The sequence below is a fragment of the Petaurus breviceps genome, unplaced genomic scaffold, assembly GCF_028583685.1.
Source record: "Petaurus breviceps papuanus isolate PSGF00001 unplaced genomic scaffold, PetGlider_PUasm1.0 186, whole genome shotgun sequence".
In the NCBI taxonomy this organism is placed as follows: domain Eukaryota; kingdom Metazoa; phylum Chordata; class Mammalia; order Diprotodontia; family Petauridae; genus Petaurus; species Petaurus breviceps.
Window position 1 is genome coordinate 15,673,896 of NW_027185798.1, and position 21,300 is coordinate 15,695,195.

General features: G+C 44.1%; 1 protein-coding gene across 1 annotated transcript in view; it reads right to left on the minus strand.

The window, feature by feature from the left end:
- TRPV2 (transient receptor potential cation channel subfamily V member 2) overlaps nucleotides 1-20,296 on the minus strand; it is a 43,608-nt gene extending 23,312 nt beyond the window's left edge. Inside the window, exons 1-4 of the mRNA XM_069089578.1 lie at nucleotides 19,290-20,296; nucleotides 8,632-8,906; nucleotides 7,564-7,697; nucleotides 5,202-5,354 (exon numbers count right to left, since the gene is read on the minus strand). Coding sequence (XP_068945679.1) covers nucleotides 5,202-5,354; nucleotides 7,564-7,697; nucleotides 8,632-8,837 — 493 coding nt within the window. The 5' untranslated portion in view covers nucleotides 8,838-8,906; nucleotides 19,290-20,296. The remainder of the gene's footprint in view (nucleotides 1-5,201; nucleotides 5,355-7,563; nucleotides 7,698-8,631; nucleotides 8,907-19,289) is intronic.
- Nucleotides 20,297-21,300: the final 1,004 nt, after the last annotated feature.

Consider the following 21,300-nt stretch of genomic DNA (forward strand, 5'->3'; position numbering starts at 1 on the left):
CAATGTGAAAAATAACAACAATGCACCTTTTCATCTGAGCAGTGGGAATGTTTGACCCACTTCATTTTGCCTGTATGGAGGGTAAGATTAGTCCCTTACAAATGCCTATAGTTTTCACTGAAGGGTTTTTGTGGTGTTCCAGGGGTCATTGCAGTGAATGATAAGATCATAAATGTGGAACCCGAAGGGTACTGGGAAGCCACTAAGTCCTCACACAGATGAGGAAACAGAGGCCGGGAAAGCTAGAGTCACTTGCCCACAGGTCACACTGTTAGCAAGTGTCTGAGATGGAATCTGAGCCCAGGTAGACTTGGCTCCACACACTCCAACGCCCTTCCTTCTGCACTTCATATTGCCCTGTTGCCAAATCTTGTTGATTCTACCTCTACAATATTGTCTTTCTCAGTTCCCTTTTCTTCACCACACTAACTCAGACCCTCATAATCTCTTGTCTGGACTATTACAAAAACCTGGTCTCTCTGTCTCGAGCCTCCCCCTTCTACAATCTATCCCCCACAAAGCTGCCAAAATAACCTTCCTATACCACCTCTAGGATGTGCCCCCAAAGAGATCAAAGAAAGAGAGAAAGGACCCCTATCTACAAAAATATTTATAGCAGCTCTCTTTGTAAGAGCAAGAAACTGGGAACTACAAGAGAATTCTGACCCATTGTGGAATGGCTGAACCTATTAGAGTTCACGGATGTAATGGAATACTACAGTGCTATAGGAAATTATGAAGGGGATGGTTTCAGAGAAACCTGGGAAGACTTGGATGAACTGATGCAGAGTGAAGTGAGCAGAACCAGGAGAACATTTGGTACAAAAACAACATTAAAAAGACAAACAAAACAAATGTTAAAAATTGTTTTCATATGTAATTGGGGGAAAAATTAAATATCATATTTTAAAATGACAACCATTGGTCCTGTGGTAAAACAGAGGTAACTATTGACCTGAGAGAAGCAAAGATGTAAAATGTAATCAATTCAATAAATTGTATTTTTTAGGTATTACTGTTAAAAGGGGGGGAGAGGGGACAAACAGCTGTGAAAGATTTAAGAACTCTGATCAACGTAATGATCAACCATGATTCCAGGGGATGGACAATGAAGAATGGTACCCACCTCTTGACAGAGGGGGACAGAAAATGCTGTTATGGGAATGGGAATTTAAGATCTTCCCTGCCCCTAGGCGCTTTGATGGACTTAAGTGCACCTGGAGCCTGTGGTGGGAGGCTTGATTTTCAGGAATGCTTTTTCATTGGGCAGTGGGTCAAGAGGGTTGTTACATTCTCTGAGCCAGGAGAAGGCTATATAAACCCTGATGTGAGGCTTTGTTTTGGGGCTCACTTTGAGAAGAGTTGTTTGATTTGACCAGACAAGACTCTGGGCAGCTGTTGAGAGCCCCCTGGCTTTGAAAACCCAGATGTTGATGCTTCCCTCTCTGGTAACTGTGACTAGGTAATGGTCAGACAGTTGGAGTTCTCTCTGCTGAAATGTTTCTCTGTCTTCTTGTAACTTCTGCTTGTAACTTGTCGGTATACTCTGAAGTTTGGGTTCCTGACTTTTCCCCCTGAACTAGGTAAATGATATGTCTGATTGATTAAAGCAAGATTGTTAACCCATTTTGAGTTGCTTTCTTTTAGAAAAGCAGATCTAAGAACCTGTGTTGGCAGCAACCCTGGAGATGCTGGGGTGCTTGCTACTATAGACGCTACCTCCCTATTTCTCTTTTCATCCTTATTTCAGGATTTTTATCTTCCATCATGATTCAATTTATGTGTTTCCACCTCTCCCCTGAAGCCTTCCCATATCCCCCCCAAATAGTGATGCTTACTACCTTGTCCCCTGACAAGGACAGAGTTTGAACTGAGATTCTCAGACTCCAAAGCCAGGGCTCTTCCACCATACTGCCTGCTTGAAATGAACATTGCTTGAAATGAACTCCGGGATGATGGTAAATACCTTTGGGAAGCATATGTCCCCATGTTTCATGCCTTGTTGGATGTCGACATGTAGCAGATTATTAAACAACAAAGTTGTCTCTGTGGCTGCATATGCCATGGACCCTTGTCAAATTTTAACATATGTCCCAAGTAAGGAGGTAACTTGCTTAAGGAAAGCCTTGAAGGCACCACAGAATCAAATATGGTTTGTTTAAGTCAACAAACAGACATTCAGGGATTTCATTCATCTCTCCTTGCCTTTTTGATCAGTTACATGACTAAAGAGGTGTTCTGTTCAGGTCTACAAAAATTTTCCTTCTCTTGCCATCATTAGGAATTAAACTTATCCAATATTCATTAAGGGATTAAGAGTCCAGGAAGCTGTCTCTCCTGGCTCCTCTTGGCCCACAGAGGGGCTGGTTCTCCCTGGCTCTGTTACCAATCCCCTGTGGCACAGTGCCCCCTTCTTAACCCTCATGGAGAGCAAGGACCCACCAATAGCCTCTGGTCACTCTTTAAAGTGAGGGGCCAGAGCACATGGATCTCCCCATAGATCCAAAGCAGCCATGCTCAGCTTCCAAGCCAACCTCCCTACACATACCCAAACCATCCTCATAAAGACTTTATAGAGATGAGAAAGCAGGCATGTGAGTCCAGAGTCATTTCCTGTCCAAGAGGGTCAATCACATCTTTGCTGATGTTGTTGTGTGCTCACTGCATTCTCTGCCTTCTGACTCTCTCCTTCAAGGCAGAAGTCACAAGGGTGGGGCCTCTGGGCAATCTATGAACCGTGAGATTCTCTCCTATCTAAATCTGAACCATTAAAGTCACAGGAGATTGGAGTGGATGGTGACTTTGAGTTCCTCATACAATTTTTCTACCCTAGAAGTCTGATATAAACGAATTCAAATATAAACTATAAATAAATAAAAACAAATTATAAGGGGCAGCCAGGTAGCACAGCAAGTAAGAGCACTGGCTCCAGTGTCAGGATGACATGGGGATCGAATCCGGGCTCAGACACTTAGCACCCACCCAGAAACACCTGGCCGTGTAACCTTGAGCAAGTTACTTAACCCCAATTGCTTAGGGGTGGCCAGATGGCTCAGCAAGTAAGAGCACTGGCTCCAGTGTCAGGATGACCTGGGGATCAAATCCGGACTCAGATACTTAGCACCATACCCAGAAATAACTGGCCGTGTAACCTTGAGCAAGTTACTTAACCCTGATTGCTTTAAAAAAAAAAACAAATTATAAACTATAAAGAGATAAAACATGAACTATGAATAAAGATAAACTATAAATAAGTCAAAACAAACTATAAACTATAAATAGATCAAATATAAACTATGAATAAATAAAAATAAACTAAAAATAAAAACATAAATATATAAAATATAAACTATGAATAAATAAAAAGAACTATAAATAAAACATAAACTAATAAATTTATAGCTGGAAGGGACCACAGAGAGTACCTAGTCCATTTTACAGTTGAGGAAACAGAGGCAAACAGAGGTTATGTAACTTGTCCAGGATCACACAGATAGTATATGTCAGTGACGGGACTTGGGCCCAAGTCTTCCTAATTCTAAGGCTTGCTCTCTATCCATTACACCACATTGCCTCTCAAAGTTTAGTATAAATGTGTTATTATTATTATTTCTAGCAAAGTGTAACAGGTTGCAACATATGAGCAATGATGGCTTAGATTTGAGAACTGGCCTGTAAGACATCACTGAGGAAGTCTGTGATTGGGAAAGGTGGTGATAACCATGTCTTATGATGTTGGAAGGGCAGCTAGATGGTGCAGTGGATGCAGCCCTAGGCCTGGAGTCAGAAAGACCTGAGTTCAAATCCAGTCTCAGATATTTACCAGCTGTGTGACCCTGGGCAAGTCATTTAACTCTGTTTGCCTTAGTTTCCTCATCTGTAAAATGAGCTGGAGAAGGGAAATGGCAAACCCCTCCAGTATCTTTGCCAAGAAAATTCCAAATGGGGTCATGGAGAGTCAGACATGACTGAAAACAACTCAGCAACACAAAAAAAGATCTTAGAAAATGGGGGATAAGAGACGGGCCTTAGCTATTGCACCAGTATCTAAGGTGTGGTAAAACAAATAGAGGAAAGGCTCCAATGCTTTGAGTGAATTCTCTACGGAGGATTTATGGGAGAACCCAAGCAATAAGTATACAAAGTGAGACCACATGAAGGGATTGTAATCTGCACCAGCGAAGGAAATATCCACCCCTGGGAAATTTTAAATTCTCGGGAGCACTTCAGCATGGTAAGTATTTGAAATTTCCCAGAAAGATGAGGAATAGCAAGCTAGGATTGGAATGCTGCTAAAAGGTGGCTAAACTTTTCATGCCCTCTGATCCAACTTTGGCACAACTTTGTCACTGTTCAGTCATTCCGGTTGTATCTGGCTCTTTGTGATCTCATTTGGATTTTCTTGGGCAAAGATACTGAAGTGATTTGCTATTTCCTTCTCTAGTTCTTTTTATAAGTTTGGAAACTGGGGGAAACAGCATTAAGTGACTTGCCCTGGGTCACATAGCTAGTAAGTGTCTGAGGGTAGATTTGAACTCAGGTTTTTCTGACTCCAGGCCTGGAACCACCTACTGGGCATTTACTTGAAGGAGAACAAAGAACAAAGTAAAACAAAATATTCATAGAAGCAATTTTGGGGGTAACAAGAAACTGGATACATTGACTGGGGGGATGGCCAAACCAACCATCATATGTAAATGCTATGCAATGTTATTGTCCTCTAAGGAATCACGAGTATGAAGAATTCAGAGAAACGTGAGAAGACCTTGGATCATAATTTTAGGCTAGAACAACAATATTCCCACTTTTCCAAAAGATCCTCTCCTCTCTGATCTCACTTAAATCTCACAACAAGCCTGTGACATGGATAGGGTTGGGGTTCTTCTCCCCATTTTACTGTTAAGGGACCAAAGCTGGAAGTAAATGATGGATTGGAAGTCAAGTAACCTGGGTTCCAGTCCCAGCTCCCGTCAGTAACCTCCCTAAGTGACATTTCCTCCCTCTGAGCCTCAGTTTCCCCTTCTGAAGGGGTTCAACCCGACAATCTCTAAGGTCCCTTCCAGCTTAAGAATCCAGCAGTTTCGTGGCTTACTTGAGGCTGCCCGATTGATAGTTAGTGACAGAACAGGGGTCCTGAAAACCCAGGGGTTCTGACTAGGCTTCCAGGTATGTTTCTGTCATTCCCCTGCCTCCCCTCTTACCTTTGTAGTACTCCCCAGTGCACACAGCCTTGACGAGGGGCTGGGGGTTCCGGGTGTCACGGTCGATCTGTAGGAGCTTTAAGATGCATTCATTCATCCCGTCCCGGAGATTCAGCACAGCCTTCATCAGGCAGGTTTTCCCAGTGGAGGCATCTGTCCGGGAGGTTGGGGGGTGAAGGGAGATAGACAAGGAGATCAAATGCCTCACTTTCCTGTTCTAACTGACAGCCTCAACCTTGTTAATGCCGGTAGTAGTTTTCCAAGGATCCAGTGGAATCTCTCATCCTCAGGACCAATCAATCAGCAAGGCCCTCTTGGTCTCTATGGTGTAGCTAGGCCTATATCAGGTAAATATAAGACACACGGTCGCTGCCCTCAAGGAATACATACTCTAGTTAGAAAGATACATGAAATAATTAGAAAACATTATAGGATGATATGGCATTGTCTTTGAATATGTTGTATAGACAGGAAATTTTAGAAGAGGTTGGGGAAGGCTGGAGTAGTCAGGGAAGACTTCCTGTCGGAGGCATAACTTAGTCTGGGTCTGGAAGGGTGGGTCCTGATGAGTACTTAGACACATAGGCAAAAGTGCAAAGGCACCAAGGAGCTATTCATTAACCCAGGATGATAGCATTATCCCAATCCCTCCCCTCAGGTAAGTCAGGCTAAAGTTTCCTTAAATGGCATTGAGATCAGGCTTGAGAGTAGGTTGACTCAAAAGACTAAGTTGTTGACATCACTTCCTGGTCACCTGAGTACAAAACAGCCCTGAGGAGCTCTGGGGGTGCTTGAATGCTTGGCTGAGGGGTCCCGGTGGGTAACTCAGGCAAGGAAGCTTCATTCAGCTGAATCAGCTTGGGGGCATCCTCAAAACCTGTCCTTTCTAAACATCCTGCTCCTGCATCGGCCAAGTAAAGTAAATGTCCTTTTGCTAACTGTTAGCAGTTAGGTTCTAATATCAGATCTAAACTCCCAGGGGAATTTTAATTACCAGCCTGAATCAAGTCCAGTCCAGCCTACCTGGGCATCCTTGGGGACTATGGCCAGACTATGGTGCAACATTTGTTGGAAACAAGGTCAAATTATTCTGGGACTAGGGAGCTCCTATAATCATAGATATAAAGGTAAAAAGCCATTGAGGGCACTCCCTCATTTCATAGATGAGGCACAGAGAGATTAAGTTACTTGCCCAGGCTCACACAGCCAGTTCACAGAGCAATCGTTCACAAGTTATAATGTTTTAATGTTGACAAGGACCCTTTACTATGAATTCTTCTGGCCTTCACCCCTTCCGTCTGGGACCCTCAGGAGAGTGGTTTAAAGACAGGGCCGAACAGGTGGTTGGCCCTGGGCTCAGAGGTTACCATCAGAGATTCCATTGGACAGTTCAACTTTTCCGATACTGCTACTTCTCCCACTGATGTGGGAAATAGACACCGTTAATATCAACACACGTGGCTGCTTAGCACAATTCCTACATCTAAGTCATCAGAGAATGACCAAGGTTAGGCTTTGTATTTAGAGCTGTAACTAGGGCCGTGCCACAGTGGCTTTGCCTCATTAAGATAGGATAACCCTTCTTCAATAGCACAGAAGCAACTGAGCTCAGCACCTAGTTAGCAAGAATGATTAGTTAAAATAGGAAGTGATCAGGGGCTTCTGGATTTCTCTCTCTTCTGCCATTGGGGTCTTATGTCCTGGACTCTTTTCAGCTGAATGTGTCTTAAAAAGCTGATTTGAGAGAATATTTGCAGCTCACATCAGGCAGGTTTTATGAAATTTGTTCTCCCTGCCCCAGACACACACACATACACGCACCAAAACTGCTGATTACAGTTCCATGAATACCCATCCATCCATCCCATTGGGTCAAAAGAACCTGGAACTCGTTATGGAACATGGACAAGCACTGCACTGACCATCTCAGAGGCCGTCAGACACATGAAAACAGAGTTTACTGTCTGCCCAGCAAGAGTAATTAGTGGGGTAGCTAGGTGGCACAGTGAATAGAGCACTGGCTCTGGAGTCAGGAGGACCTGAGTTCAAATCCGGCATCAGACACTTATACTTATGTGACCTTGGGCAAATCACTTAACCCCAATTGCCCTACCCTCCCCCCTCCAAAAAAAAAAGAGTAATTATTTACATTAGGAACCCAGCACAGGATGTACTTCCTCTTTGTCATCCCCAGCCCTGGCAGCACCCAAGTGAGCTCATCCCGGGCCTACCCTGGTTTCCTCTCTTCCAAACCACTACCACAGCCTCCCCAAGCAGGAGCAGCCCTACAGGCTTCTCCCTGGCCTGTTCATTAGGCTTGCTTTGGGTGCAAAAAACTGCTGGTAACAGCTGTGGGGCCTACCTGTGAATTCAGAGTCCGTGAGATACTTGCTTGTCAGCATCAGGTATTCCTGCAAGCCTTTCAGGTTGTCCGGGTTTCCCCCCACAACTGCATTGAAGAGTCGGTCACGGTCAAAGCGGTTTGGATCCGATGGGCTGCCAAGGGGCCAAGGGGAAATGGAAGATGGAGGTGATCAAACTGGGCCCATGTCCCCACAAGGGGAAAAACTTTGCCCCTGTAGGGAATTTGGCCTCAGCGGTCCCACTATTGAGCCCTCAGCCCTGACTGTTGACTTTGAAGGCCTGTTCCAGCTTCAACATTCTATGAACCTAGTTAGATGCCAATCCTTTATGCTCTGCCCCCAAAACCTTAGACCTATTTGATTTTCCCAGTAATCAAATGTGGTGTCGCATTTTGTAGTATTGATGCCTGAGTAAGAATCATATTGAGGTCTAACCCTTTCATTTAGGATTAAACCAGGGGTGAGGAATTTATGGCCTTAAGGCTGCAGATTCCCCATTCCTGGATTAAACCAAAGCCCATGAAAATCAAGAGAAGGACAGGGAAAGTCAGTTTATAGGATATACTAAAGAGGGAGAAAACCTGGGACTGGAGGGCCATCAAAAAACCACGTGGGAAGAACATCTAAGGCTTTTTCCCAGCTGTCTCTCCCTCCCACCCAATGGCCTCCTTGACTGACCAGGATGCTCTTGGAGATAAGGACCATGGGATTTAAAAGCAAAAGCAATGTTAGAGATCCAGGGGGCTGGAACTATTGCATTGTGTACCCATTGAGCAGTCTGAAACCTAGAGATTGGTGCTCAGAATAATGTTTTTTAAATAAACTGCATACAATTACCAAGACCAATTATTGTACCAAAATGTAGTCAATGAAATATTTTTTAATGAGTTCACAGACTCTGGGTTAACAATCCCTGATCCAGTCCCATTTTACAGAGGAGGAAAGTGAGGCCCAAAGAGATTATTTGCCCATGAAAAGAGCCTCAGCTGCCATCTAATCCAAACCAAGAATGCCCATTAAGACAAGCCTGGCCCCCAGGTTGTTATCACACAAAGCACTCTGCTTACCTGGGACCTGCCCCTTTCCGGTAATTGAGATTAACTTTGATCTGAGGGGAGAAGTCCTTGCTCTCCTTCTGGAAGGCCGACTCCATGGGGGGCAGCTGGTCTCTAGATCCTCTCTCCCCTGTGGCAGCAGCAGCTGATGACCCCCCTTCCTGGTCACCTTCTGTAGTCTCCAGCCGGAAGGCCGGCCCTCTGGCTGGCTCAGGCATCTTGGGGCGGAGGAGGGCACCCTGTCTTATCTCTTCCCGGAGGTTCTCAGGACCTTCCCAAAGGATCGTCTTCAGAAAGAAAGAGATACAGGAAGATTTTGCAAGGCCAGGCAGGAACAGAGAAAGAAACAAATGTTTTACAAGGTCAGGAGTGTGGGCAAAATCAAAGGGTGTCATGAGAAAGCAGGAGAACCAGGGCCAGCTTGCGAGGTGATGATTGGGGGTGGGCAGCTCCACTACAGTGTGGCCATGGAGTCAGGAGGGCCTGGTTCAAGTCCTGCCACACATTCTGGCTGTGTGACCCTGGGCAAACCACTGAACCTCTCTGAGTCTAAAATTCACCAAGCCAAGAGCACAGTTTATGCTATGACCACATGGTAAAAGAAAACCATTCTGAAAAACTTCAGAACTCTGATCATGCCAGAAGACCGACGATGAAACATGCTGCCTACCTCTGAGAGCTGGTAGGTTAACAGGCAGACTGAGACACACCATTCCTCACGTGGCCACTCCGGGGATTTGTTCTGCCTGACTACCTCTATTTGTTACAAGGGTGTTAATCCTTTTTCTTCCTAATGGAGGGAGGAGTAGGAAGGAGAAAATAAGTGTTCAACAATTAAAAAATAAAATAAAGACCATAGGCTGAAATGTTGGGGTTCACTGGTATTAGTAGAGATTTATTTTCCTTATCAGGAATTCCCTATAGCAATGAAATCACAGCTCTGCCCCCTCATGTCTATGTCCATGTCCAGTCCACGTCCAAGTCTCTGTCTAGGTCTACATATATTGCACATCTACACATACACACACTTATATGTGATACATGTATACTACCTGGGTCTTTAGCCTCAATTTTGCTTGGACTAAGGAGAAGAGGGCCAAAGATCTGGGGCCCATGTGGCCTGAGATTGGCCCTGTTGCATCCACCTTTATCCCTGGGGAGGAAGGTGTCCTGAAAGTAGAGCCAAAGACCCCACAGGTCTTTGATCAAGACCTCTGAACCACAATTCCTCGGCCTAAAGCCTGTTATTTTGCAGATAAGGAAACAGCGTCCAAGCATGGGAAATTTCTTTCTCAAAAAGTAGTAGGTAGAAAATGTAAACCTTAAGCATCAGCCCCTGCCTTGGGGCTTTCTGAGATGTGGAGGGTTAGCAATAACTAGTAACTTTTGCTATTCACTTGTTTCAGACTCTTCATGACCCCATTTGAGGTTTTCTTGGCAAAGACACTGGAGTGGTTCGCCGGCTCATTTGACAGAAGAGGAAACTGAGACAAACAAGGTGAAGTGACTTGGCCAGGGTCACACAGCTAGTAAGTATCTGAGGCCAGATTTGAACTCAGGTCTTCCTGAATCCAGGCCCAGCGCTCTATCCACTGTGCCACCTAACTGCCTGTAATTTGTAATGAGTAAAATAATAGTGCAATTTTTTACTAAGACAGGCTAGGTCTAGGAGACTGACCAGTCAGTGGCTATGGTACAAAGGGGAGGCAGGAGGGGCAGGGCAGAGAAACATAATTAACATATTTTGGCCAAAGTCCCAAGACCCACTATAACCCAGTGTGGGGGCAAAGGCTTTGAATTTACTATGGGAAGAGCAGAAAGAAACCATGGATTTGTTTGGAGATTAAAAAAACAAACCAGGAGGAGCTCTGGGGTGCAGTGGATAGGGCTAGAGTCAGGAGGACCCAAGTTCAAATCTGGCCTCAGACACTTACTAGCTGTGTGACCCTGGACAAGTCATTTCACCCTGATTTGCCTCCAAAAATTAAAAGAAACCTAAAGCACGAGGATTTTAACCTAGATTCTATGACTCTGAAGTCAGACCTCTTTCTACTGCAATGTCCTGCTTTGCTCTGCTGTTGAAGAGCTGTGTCTCCTTTGGCAGGAGGACATTGTGTCTGGGCTATGTCCAGTACAGTCAGACATCTCCAAAAAGAGGGCTTCACATTGTAATTTAATTGCATGATAAGCTCTTTTAGTTTGAGCCCCAAATCACACCATTGTCACCATCATCATCATCATCTCAAACATCACATTACCCTGCAGAGGCAGTGACTTGTTGGAAATGGGACTTCTGGGAAAGCTTTATGAAGATTCTGGAATGGGAAGATTTGGGAGAAGGTGTGGGCAAGTCACTGTCCATGAGAACACAGGGTTATGTCCTGGTACTACTTTAAGGATTATAGAGAGGCAGATAATTGACTTTTAAGACAGGAAGACCTGAGTTCGAGTCCTGCTTCTGGCTGCAGGACCCTGGGCAAGTCACTGTCCATGAGAACACAGGGTTATGTCCTGGTACTACTTTAAGGATTATAGAGAGGTAGATAACTGACTTTTAAGACAGGAAGACGTGAGTTCGAGTCCTGATTCTGGCTGCAGGACCCTGGGCAAGTCACTAAGTCTCTCAATGCTCTTGGCAACTCTCAAAGACAATATAGTACAGAAAGTTGCTGACCAGGATAGAGCACCAGCCTGGAGTCAGGAAGACCTGAGTTCAGATATGACACTTACTAGCTGTGTCACCTTGAGTGAGTCACTTACCTCTGCTTGCCTCAACTTCCTAATCTGTAAAATGTGCTGGAGAAGGAAATGGCCAACTACTCCAGGATCTTTGCCAAGAAAACCCCAAGTGGGGTCACAAAGGGTCAGACACAACTGAAATGACTTGAACAACAACAAGCTGACCAGTATTGGTGGAGGGAATTTCTTCACCCAGGAGTTCCCCAAACCATTGAAATGGGTCCAGTCCTTCTCTCTTTAAGATTTTCAAAGCATTTTACATATGTTGCTTCATTTGATCCTCCCAGAAGCCCTGAAAGGTAACAATAAAACTAGCAGAAATCACATGATCATCTCAATAGATGCAGAAAAGGCTTTTGACAAAATACGACATCCATTCCTACTAAAAACATTAGAAAGTATAGGAATAAATGGAACCTTCCTTAAAATAATAGGTAGCATCTATTTAAAGCCATCAGCAAGTATTATATGTAATGGAGAGAAGCTAGAAGCATTTCCCATAAGATCAGGGATGAAACAAGGGTGTCCACTATCACCCCTCTTATTCAATCTGGTACTAGAAATGTTAGCAATAGCAATTAGAGGAGAAAAAGAAATCAAAGGAATCAAATTAGGCAAAGAAGAGACCAAGCTATCACTCTTTGCAGATGACATGATGATATACTTAGAGAATCAAGTAAAAAACTACTTGAGACAATAAATAAATTTGGCAAAGTTTCAGGATATAAAATAAACCCACATAAATCCTCGGCATTCCTATATATTTCCAATGAAATTCAACAGCAAGAGATAGAAAGAGAAATCCCATTTAAAGTTACTGTAGACATTATTAAATATTTGGGAATCTACCTGCCAAAACAAACCCAGGAACTATATGATCACAACTACAAAACACTTTTCACACAAATAAAGTCAGATCTAACTAATTGGAAAAATATCAATTGCTCTTGGCTGGGTCCAGGTAATATAATAAAAATGACAATTTTACCTAAACTAAATTATATATTTAGTGCCATACCAATTAATTTACCAAAAAACTACTTTATAGAACTAGAAAAAAATAGTAACAAAATTCATTTGGAAGAATAAATGGTCCAGAATATCAAGAGAATTAATGAAAAGAAATGCTAGGGAAGGTGGACTAGCTATACCAGATTTCAATCTGTATTATGAAGCTGCAGTCATCAAAGCTACTTGGTACTGGCTGAGGAATAGAGGAGTGGATCAATGGAATAGATTAGGCACACAAGATTCAGAAGTCAGCGACTATAGTAATCTATTGTTTGATAAACCCAAAGACCCCAGTTTTTGGGATAAGAACTCACTATTTGACAAAAACTGCTGGGAAAACTGGAATATAGTATGGCAGAAACTGGGCATAGACCATTATCTAACACTGTATACCAAAATTAAGTCTAAATGGGTGCATGATCTAGGTATAAAGGTTGATACTGTAAGCAGTCTCGGAAAACAAGGAATAGTTTACCTGTCAGATTTGTGGAGAGTGAAAGACTTTATGACTAAACAAGAATTAGAGAACATTATAAAATGTAAAATGGATAATTTTGACTACATGAAATTGAAAAGCTTCTGTACAAACAAGGCCAATGTAACCAAGATTAAGAGGGAGGTGGGAAATTGGGAAAGAATCTTTACAACCTATGTCTCTGACAAAGGACTGATTTCTAAAATATACAGAGAATTGAGTCAAATTTATAAGAATACAAGTCATTCCCCAATTGATAAATGGTCAAAGGATATGAACAGGCAGTTTTCAGAAAAAGAAATTAAAGATATCTATAAGCACATGAAGAAATGCTCTAAATCACTATTGATTAGAGAAATGCAAATCAAAACAACTCTGAGGTACCGCATCTCACCAGTCAGATTGGCTAAGATGACAAAAAAGGAAAATGACAAATGCAGGAGAGGATGTGGGCAAATTGGAACACTAATGCATTGCTGGTGGATTTGTGAACTGATCCAGCCTTTCTGGAGAGCAATCTGGAATTATGCCCAATGGGCTATAAATAATTTCATACCCTTTGACCCAGCAATACCACACAGGGTTATATCCCAAAGAGATCATAGAAATGGGAGAAAGACCCATATGTACAAAAATGTTTATAGCAGCTCTTTTTGTGGTGGCAAAGAATTGGAAACTAAGGGGGTGCCCATCAATTGGAGAATGGCTCAACAAGTTGTGGTATATGCATGTTATGGAATACTATTGTGCTATAAGAAACGAGGAGCAGACAGTCTTCATATTTACCTGGAGAGGCTTAAAAGAACTGATGCTGAGTGAGAAGAGTAGAACCAGGAGAAATTTGTACACAATTACAGACACAACGTATGTGTGATGACCAACTTTGATAGACTGGACTCTTCTCAGCAATGCAGAGACATAAGTCAACTCCAAAAGACTCGTGATGGAGAGAAATATGTGCATCCAGAGAAAGAACTAGAAAGAACTGAGTTTATATCCAGGTGGAAGCAAACTACCTGATCTTTTTCCTTCTCTTATTTGGTTTTATGTCCTCTTTACCATTTTTCATTCCATCTGATACCATCTGTCTTTATAACCTGACTAATGTATAATGTGAAAATATTTACAGATCCTGTACTTGACTGTATGCCACCATGGGTGGGAGGGAAGGGAGGGGGACAAAATGTGAACTCAAGAAATTGTGGAATTGAATCCTGCAAACTAAAAGGAAACAAACACATTAATTTAAAAAAGGGAAAAAAAAAGATTTTCAAAGTATTTTACATATGTTGCTTCATTTGATCCTCCCAGAAGCCCTGAGAGGTAAGTGCTATTCCTATTTTGCAAGTGAGGAAACAGGCTGAGAGAGCTTAAGCACCTTCATCATCTGTCTGTCTGTCTGTCTGTCTGTCTGTCTGTCTGTCTGTCTCTCTCTCTCTCTCTATATATATATATATATATGTCTGTCTGCCTGTCTCTATATATGTCTGTCTCCCTATATATATTTATGTCTGTCTCTCTCTATATATATGTCTCTCTCTACATATATTTCTATCTGTCTATATATATGTCTGTCTCTCTATATATGTATGTATGTCTCTCTACATATATATGTCTATCTGTCTCTCTATATATAGTCTGTCTCTCTCTACATATGTATGTCTATCTGTCTCTCTCTATATATATATATATGTCTGTCTCTATATATATTTATATGTCTGTCTCTCTATATATACATATATCTGTCTCTCTCCCTCTCTATATATGTCTGTCTCTCTCTACATATATATGTCTATCTGTCTATATATATATGTCTGTCTTTCTCTACTTATATATGTCTGTCTCTCTCTACATATGTCTGTATCTATATATATATGTGTGTCTATATATACATATGTCTATCGTCTCTATATATGTCTGTCTGTCTCTGCCTCTCTGTCTCTATATATATACATACATCTATGTGTAGACATATGTATATATTCACGTGTATATACATATATTTGTAGATGTCTGTCTATCTGACTTCCAGTCCAGCTCTCTCTCCACAAGTTAACAGGATAGAGAGTCCACAGTCGCTGACAGCATGAGCCCCCACTAACAGAATGAAGCACAGCCATTGGCACCTCCCTCCCCTTATCACCCGTGTTTTGGCAGCTTCGGTTAGATCATCATTCTGTTGAAGGGACTGTATACTTGCAGAGGCTGTTCATCACCACAGGAAGAAAGAAATCAGTATTTTGTGTCACATTTTTAAAGTTTCTATTTTTAAGCAAAGTTTAGTTGTTAATTTAAAAAATAAGTTTTGGAGTTTTTTTTAGTTTGATGAATAAAAATAATGTCCTGAAAGACTGAGTGCTCATACATTCTTTCCATTGCATCATACCAACTCCTTATAAGGCAAGAAAGCCCCTTCCACATCTGAATCTCTAGTGTGGAGTGGAGTGGGGGGTCAGAGGGATAACCACAGAGACAGTGTGCTCCTGGGTGATACCACTTTCTGGCTCTGTTGGAGCTTTGGGCAGGACTTTCAAGTAATCACAATCATGGCAACAATAGTAAAAATAAGGGTGTTGGCCCACATTAATAAATAGCTCTAAGGTTTGTAGAGTACTGTATAGACTCTGTCCCATCATATTCTAGGGAACATTCACTTTATCTTGTTTATAGGGAAGAAGGTCACAATCCTCTTACTTTGGAGCTGGAGGGGAGAGGGAAGGCTGATTGGGAATCCTATACCAAGGTCCCCTACCCCGATCAGCTTTATTATTGAGTATTTCATAGAACATTCAAGCTTGGAGCTTACCTCACCAGGGCACTGGCTGGAAGGAGCCCTAAATTTGATATCAGAGACCTTGAGTCCTACTCTCAGCTTCCTGGACTAGCCGCTTGACCTTGGACAAATCATTCCCCTCCATTCATACCTCAGTTTCCCCATGTGTACAACAAGAGAGTAAGAACGTGGACTAGATACTCTCCAAATGAGTTCTATATCCTTCCTAGATCCTAAATCGATGTCTTTGTTATACAGATGGGGAATTCCAGCCTAGAGGGGAGTAGGGACTTTGTCTGAGATTAGCTACTTGGGGCCAGAGCCAGGACTAGAACCCAGGGTTCTTTCCACTACATCCCATAACCCCCTTTTCTAGATTTCTCTAGACTCTTTGGAAGACCCTGGCTGAGCAAATTGTGTCATGTGAATGGAGTGGAAAAAAACAGATTTCCCCATACTTTGCCAAAAATGTAAAGGAAATTAGGTTTGATGGAAGGGGATACTTCCTAACCATCAAAGCTGTTCAGAAAAGGACTGGGATGCCTTGGGAAGCGAGGGGCTTTAAGCAAAACTCTGATAACCATTCACAGGAATGTTTTTGAGGGGATTCTGGGCCACTGCACTAGATAGCCTCTGAGGAGCCCCCCTGCTCCAGCCCTGGGCTTCTGTGATTCTGGGAGAATGACAGAGATAAGGAATTCAGAGAATCATGGGAGGATTTTCAAGAATGTATGCAGAGAGAAGCAAACAGAGCCAGAAGGAGATAAATGGTAACTAGGGTAAGGAGGAGCAGCTAGGTCATGCAGTGGCTAGAGTGCTGGTCCTGGAGGCAGGAAGATCCGAGTTCAAATGCAGCTGCATAAACATTTGCTGTCTATGTAACTCTGAGCAAGTCATTTAATCTGTCGGTCTTAGTTTCTTCATCTCTAAAAAGAGGATGATAGGGGCAGCTAGATGATGCTGTGAGTAGAACACAGACCCTGGAGTCAGGAGGACCTGAGTTCAAATCCTGCCTCAGACACTTAACAGTTACTTAGTTGTGTGACCTTGGGCAAATCACTTAACCCCAATTGCCCTGCCTTCCCCCTCCAAAAAGACCAAAAAATAAATTAAAAAAGAGGATGATAGCACATACCTCCCCAGGGTTGTTATAAGGATTAAATGAGTGACCATGGGAAAGTCACTTAACCTCTCTTAGCCTCGATTTTCTCATCTTTAAAATGGGAATACTAACAGCATCTACCTTCCAGATTTGTTGTAAGAAATAAATGGGATAATAATGGTGAAGTTCTTAGTACAGCACCTGGAACATAGGGAATGCTATATGAACATTAGCTATTTCAATAATCACTTATCATTATTAATCTGTATTAATAGCATGTAATGTATAATATCACATAGTATTAATATTACATTATAACAACACAGCATACAAGCCTATCAATATGGTATTATATGTAATATATAATCTATAATATTACTATCATATGGCTTATAATATATTGTTGATATTAATGTATTGATATAATATTACAATGTATGTAATATAATATCATTATTATGTTCTTAATAATCTATTAATAATAATAATCTATTACTCTCTTATGTAAATGAAGAGGACATTGAAAGGAAGCCAGTCTCAGTGTCACTGAAAAGCACCTAACCTGGAGAACAGCAGACCAGATCAGGAGCCGTGGCTTCCTTGTCTTAAAGAGAGGTGGGAGCTCCTGGGGCAGAGTGCTGTGTCCATCTCTAGATAGGGAGGCTGTGGCACGGGAGCTTTTGTTTGGCTGTTTTCCTTTGTTATGAGGGAGAGTTCTGTTTTGGCATGGGCATGTCTAAAAATGATTGTGATGGAAAATAAAAGGAACCAATAAAACAATTTTTAAAATGATCACTTTTCTGGAACCTGTTAATTTTCCACCAGCATCACCAGTTTGGGTAATCACTGTGTCCTTCTGTGGGTAACTCTGGGCAGGCCCTGAAACCTTTGGGGCGATGTCACCAAACAAAGAAAAGTCATTGGCAGGGAGGCAGAGTGGAGAGAGAGAGCCTCTGTGTCAGACAGACCTGGGTTTGAGTCCTGCTTTTGACACTGGTCATATGACCCTGGGGAGGACACGTTATCTCTCAGTGCTCCTGGCACTAAACTATATTAAAATATCTCAAACTCTTTTAAGGGACAGAGCAAACAGCTCTATATAGGGAGAGGATGTCCCTCACCAACAGCTCCCCACATTCTGATGAAATCAAAGGTTTGCTTAAATATATATGTAAATGCATGTGGATATAATGTGTGTGGATATAAACACATGCATGTACAAACACAAACATATATGTACATGTGTGTTATGTGTGTGCGTGCTTGGAAGATGTCATTGTAAGATCTGGAGTCCCCCAAGTTCCCCAACAGACTCTCCAAGGCAAGCTCTGAGGTCCCAGCGTTCCCAGCCTTCACTCTATGGCAAAGCACTGAGCACTAACCATCAGCTTGCCCTGCTTAGCTCTCCTGTCTGGGCCCCTCCATAAGGCCCTACCTAGGGCTCTGTGCCCCACACAAGGGAGCTTCCTGTGTCATATAACGTCACCCTCGGGCAAACTGAAACCACAGTCATCACGAGGGCGGGACAACCAGGCCTTCTGAGGGTAAGGAAGTAGGTTTCTCTGATTCTTGCTCCTAGGCCCCTCTCCCCTACTCAGTTCTGGGATGGCAGGGGCAGTGGGCAGCCTCAGTCTACCAGAAATCAGGGTAAGGAGAGATGGGGCCAGGGAGGGGATGGAAAGTGGCATGAGGACAGGAAGGAAGAGAAGAAAAAAGAAGAGAGGGGGGAGACAGGACCAGGGCAGGGAGGGAGATAGGGGTAGGAAAAGGGAAGGAGAGAGGAATGGAAAAAGGATTTGGGACAGGGATGGGGGCACAGGACAGAGGACAGGGCCCAGAGCTAAGGTGGGGCTAGAGACAAGTGTCAGTAACAGGGGCAGAAGCCAGGGGAGGGACGTGAGCAAGGCAGAGTAGGGGAGCTCCTCTGAGCCCCCAGGGCTCCCTCAGACCTGGGTGGGGCTGCACTCCTCACCCACTTAGAGCCGCTTCCTGGCTGAGGCAGCTGTGACCATGCAGCCTTGATTCATAGCACCTTCCAACGGTAGGCTCCTAAGCCTGAAAGCCATCTTCTGACTGGTTGCCGGAAGGATGGATCCCTTGACAGGCCTACCTGGCCCCTGACCCTCCTCTCCATCTCCTGCTCCCCAGAGCCTCTCTTCCTTCACATCCCCCCTCCCCTCGAACCCCATTTCCCTGACCCAGAGTCCCTCCCTGAATCAGGCTGAGCCCCTCAGGCACCAGCATCCATGGCCCCTCCCGCTGTCCTGCCTCCTCCATTCCGACATCTGCTCTAGCCTCCCCCTTTTCCATCTTTACTCCCTACAAGGAATTCACAGCTGTCTTTAGCAGATCTCACGCCAAACCAGACCCAGTGGGGGCAAAGGGTCCTGAGGTCTGAGAGGACAATATGGAGCCCCGCCCTCCTCCTCCTCCCCGGCCAGAAGCACAAAGAGAGACCCCCTCTCTCTGCTGCCCCATGCCCCTCCACTGCCACCAACACCCATTCATTTGGAGGGCCCTCTGACAGCCCGGACAGGTTCAAAGAAATGGTAAGAGCCTTAGCTACTCACCCCAAAGGATGCTGCCCAGCTGCCTGCCCTGGGCTAGGGATGGGCAGGGAAGGGAGCACTCCTGGATTCTGGGAACAGGTCCCCTTGGCAGGCTCAGGGGGAGCCCTGGCAGGGCTGGAGGGCCAGAGGCTGGGCTGGGCTGCAGGAGATCCTGGTTATCCGGAGAGGGAGTAAGACAGCAAGGAGGAGGGGAGGGAGGGCTGCAGGAAGGAACCTCCTCTAAGGGGTGTGCCCTGTCTCGGTTCCCCCCATAGACTTGTGTGTACACACACACACACACACACACACACACACACACACTGCCCCGCTCAGGCAAGTCTCCTTGGGGTGATAAGGACTTAACTCTCTCCTGCCTGGTCAGCAGATGGACTGATGGGAGCTCCAGAAGCCAGAAGTCAGACCCAGCCAAATGGAAGGAATCAGAGATACCTGGCAGGTGTCCAGCAGGGTCTTGGGACTAAGGTGGCAGACACCAGCACTGCATGCTGGTCTCAGTGCTGGGAGCTTGGGTAATGACTGGGTCAGAGGTGAGTCCTTATGATGCAGGGAAAGAGTCCTGGCCCTGGAACCAGAACAAGTGGGTTCAATCCCCCCCTCTGATGAGTACTTCCTATGTGACTACAGGCAATCCACTAACTTCCCTGGGGCCTCAGTTTCCCCATTTGTAAAATGAAGCTGAACAAGTTGGCTTCCAGCTCCAGATTTATGAATCCCTGCCTGCTGAACTGAGGGATAGCAGGTGGTGCCATTTGGGTTAATTCTCTCTATTCCTCCTGACTTCCTCTGGTCACTGGAGCCAATATCACCCTAGCCTCTGCATTCATCTACTCTCTCCCTCCTTGACCAAAGACACACTTGGGTGTGCCCTAAGGACACACTCAGGGGGTGCTGGAGGGCTGCCTCCTCACAAGGACCTTCATTCCTTGGAAAAGGAAGGCCCATGGTTCAAGCCCAGCCAAGAGTGAGGAGAAGCCTGAGCTAGGAACCTGGAACCCTCCAAGAGTCTGAGAGTACAGCTTGGTATAGTGGGGAGGTGCTGGATTTGGAAACAGAGGACCTCTCTGTGAACGCTAGCTCTCTCACTCACCCTGAAGTGACCACCAGAAATCATACACCAATGCCCCTTAAACCTGCTAGAGGGGACCCCTACTGGGCTCCTTGGAAACCACCTAATAGGCCCCAATAGTAAAGAAATGTTTTACCTGTGTTGCTAGAAACATGCCACAGATTCCCACGGATTCCAAGGTTTTGCTAAGGGATCATGGCTTCGCTTGTTTCAATAGGGACAATACCAATGGCACTGCACCCCCTTAGAAACATGTTCTGTTGCTAGCAACCACATTTTCTATAAAATTATGTCTAACAGAAAGCTCAGGGCTGTTTTTCCTTCTGAGAGGCAGCCACCGGCCAGTTAATAAACACTCCTATCGAATTATCATTGGTTTCACTGTCTTGCTTCCTCCGTTGTCTGTTACAAGTCCAAGTTCCAGCTGGACTGTCCTTCTTGCTCCCTGTACAGAACATCCCATCCCCCACCTCTGCACCTTTGTACCAGTCTTTCCCCCTCATGCCTGAAATGCTCTCCCTACTCACCTCTGCCTCTTGGAAATCCTGGCTGCCCTCAAGTGCTCTCTTGATCCCCTCTGTTACTAGTGTTACTAGTAACTACTCAGACCCCCAAATTACTTTGTAATTAAATTTCATTTACTTATCTGTGTTTCACCTCTATTGAAAGTGGGGATACTTGGAGTTTAGTTGGCATACCCAGCCCCTACATTGGTAAAACCTGGCAAATAGCAGGGTTAATGTTTGTTGGATAAATGGGTGGGGGGGTGCTAGGTAGCGCCATAGTGCATAGAGCGCTGGGCTTGGAAGCCTCATCTTCCTGAGTTCAAATCCAGCCTCAGACACTTACTAAATGAGTGACCCTGAGCAAGTCACTTCACCCTGTTTGCCTCAGTTTCCTCATTTGTCAAATGAGTTGGAGAAAGAAATGGAAAACCAGTCCAGT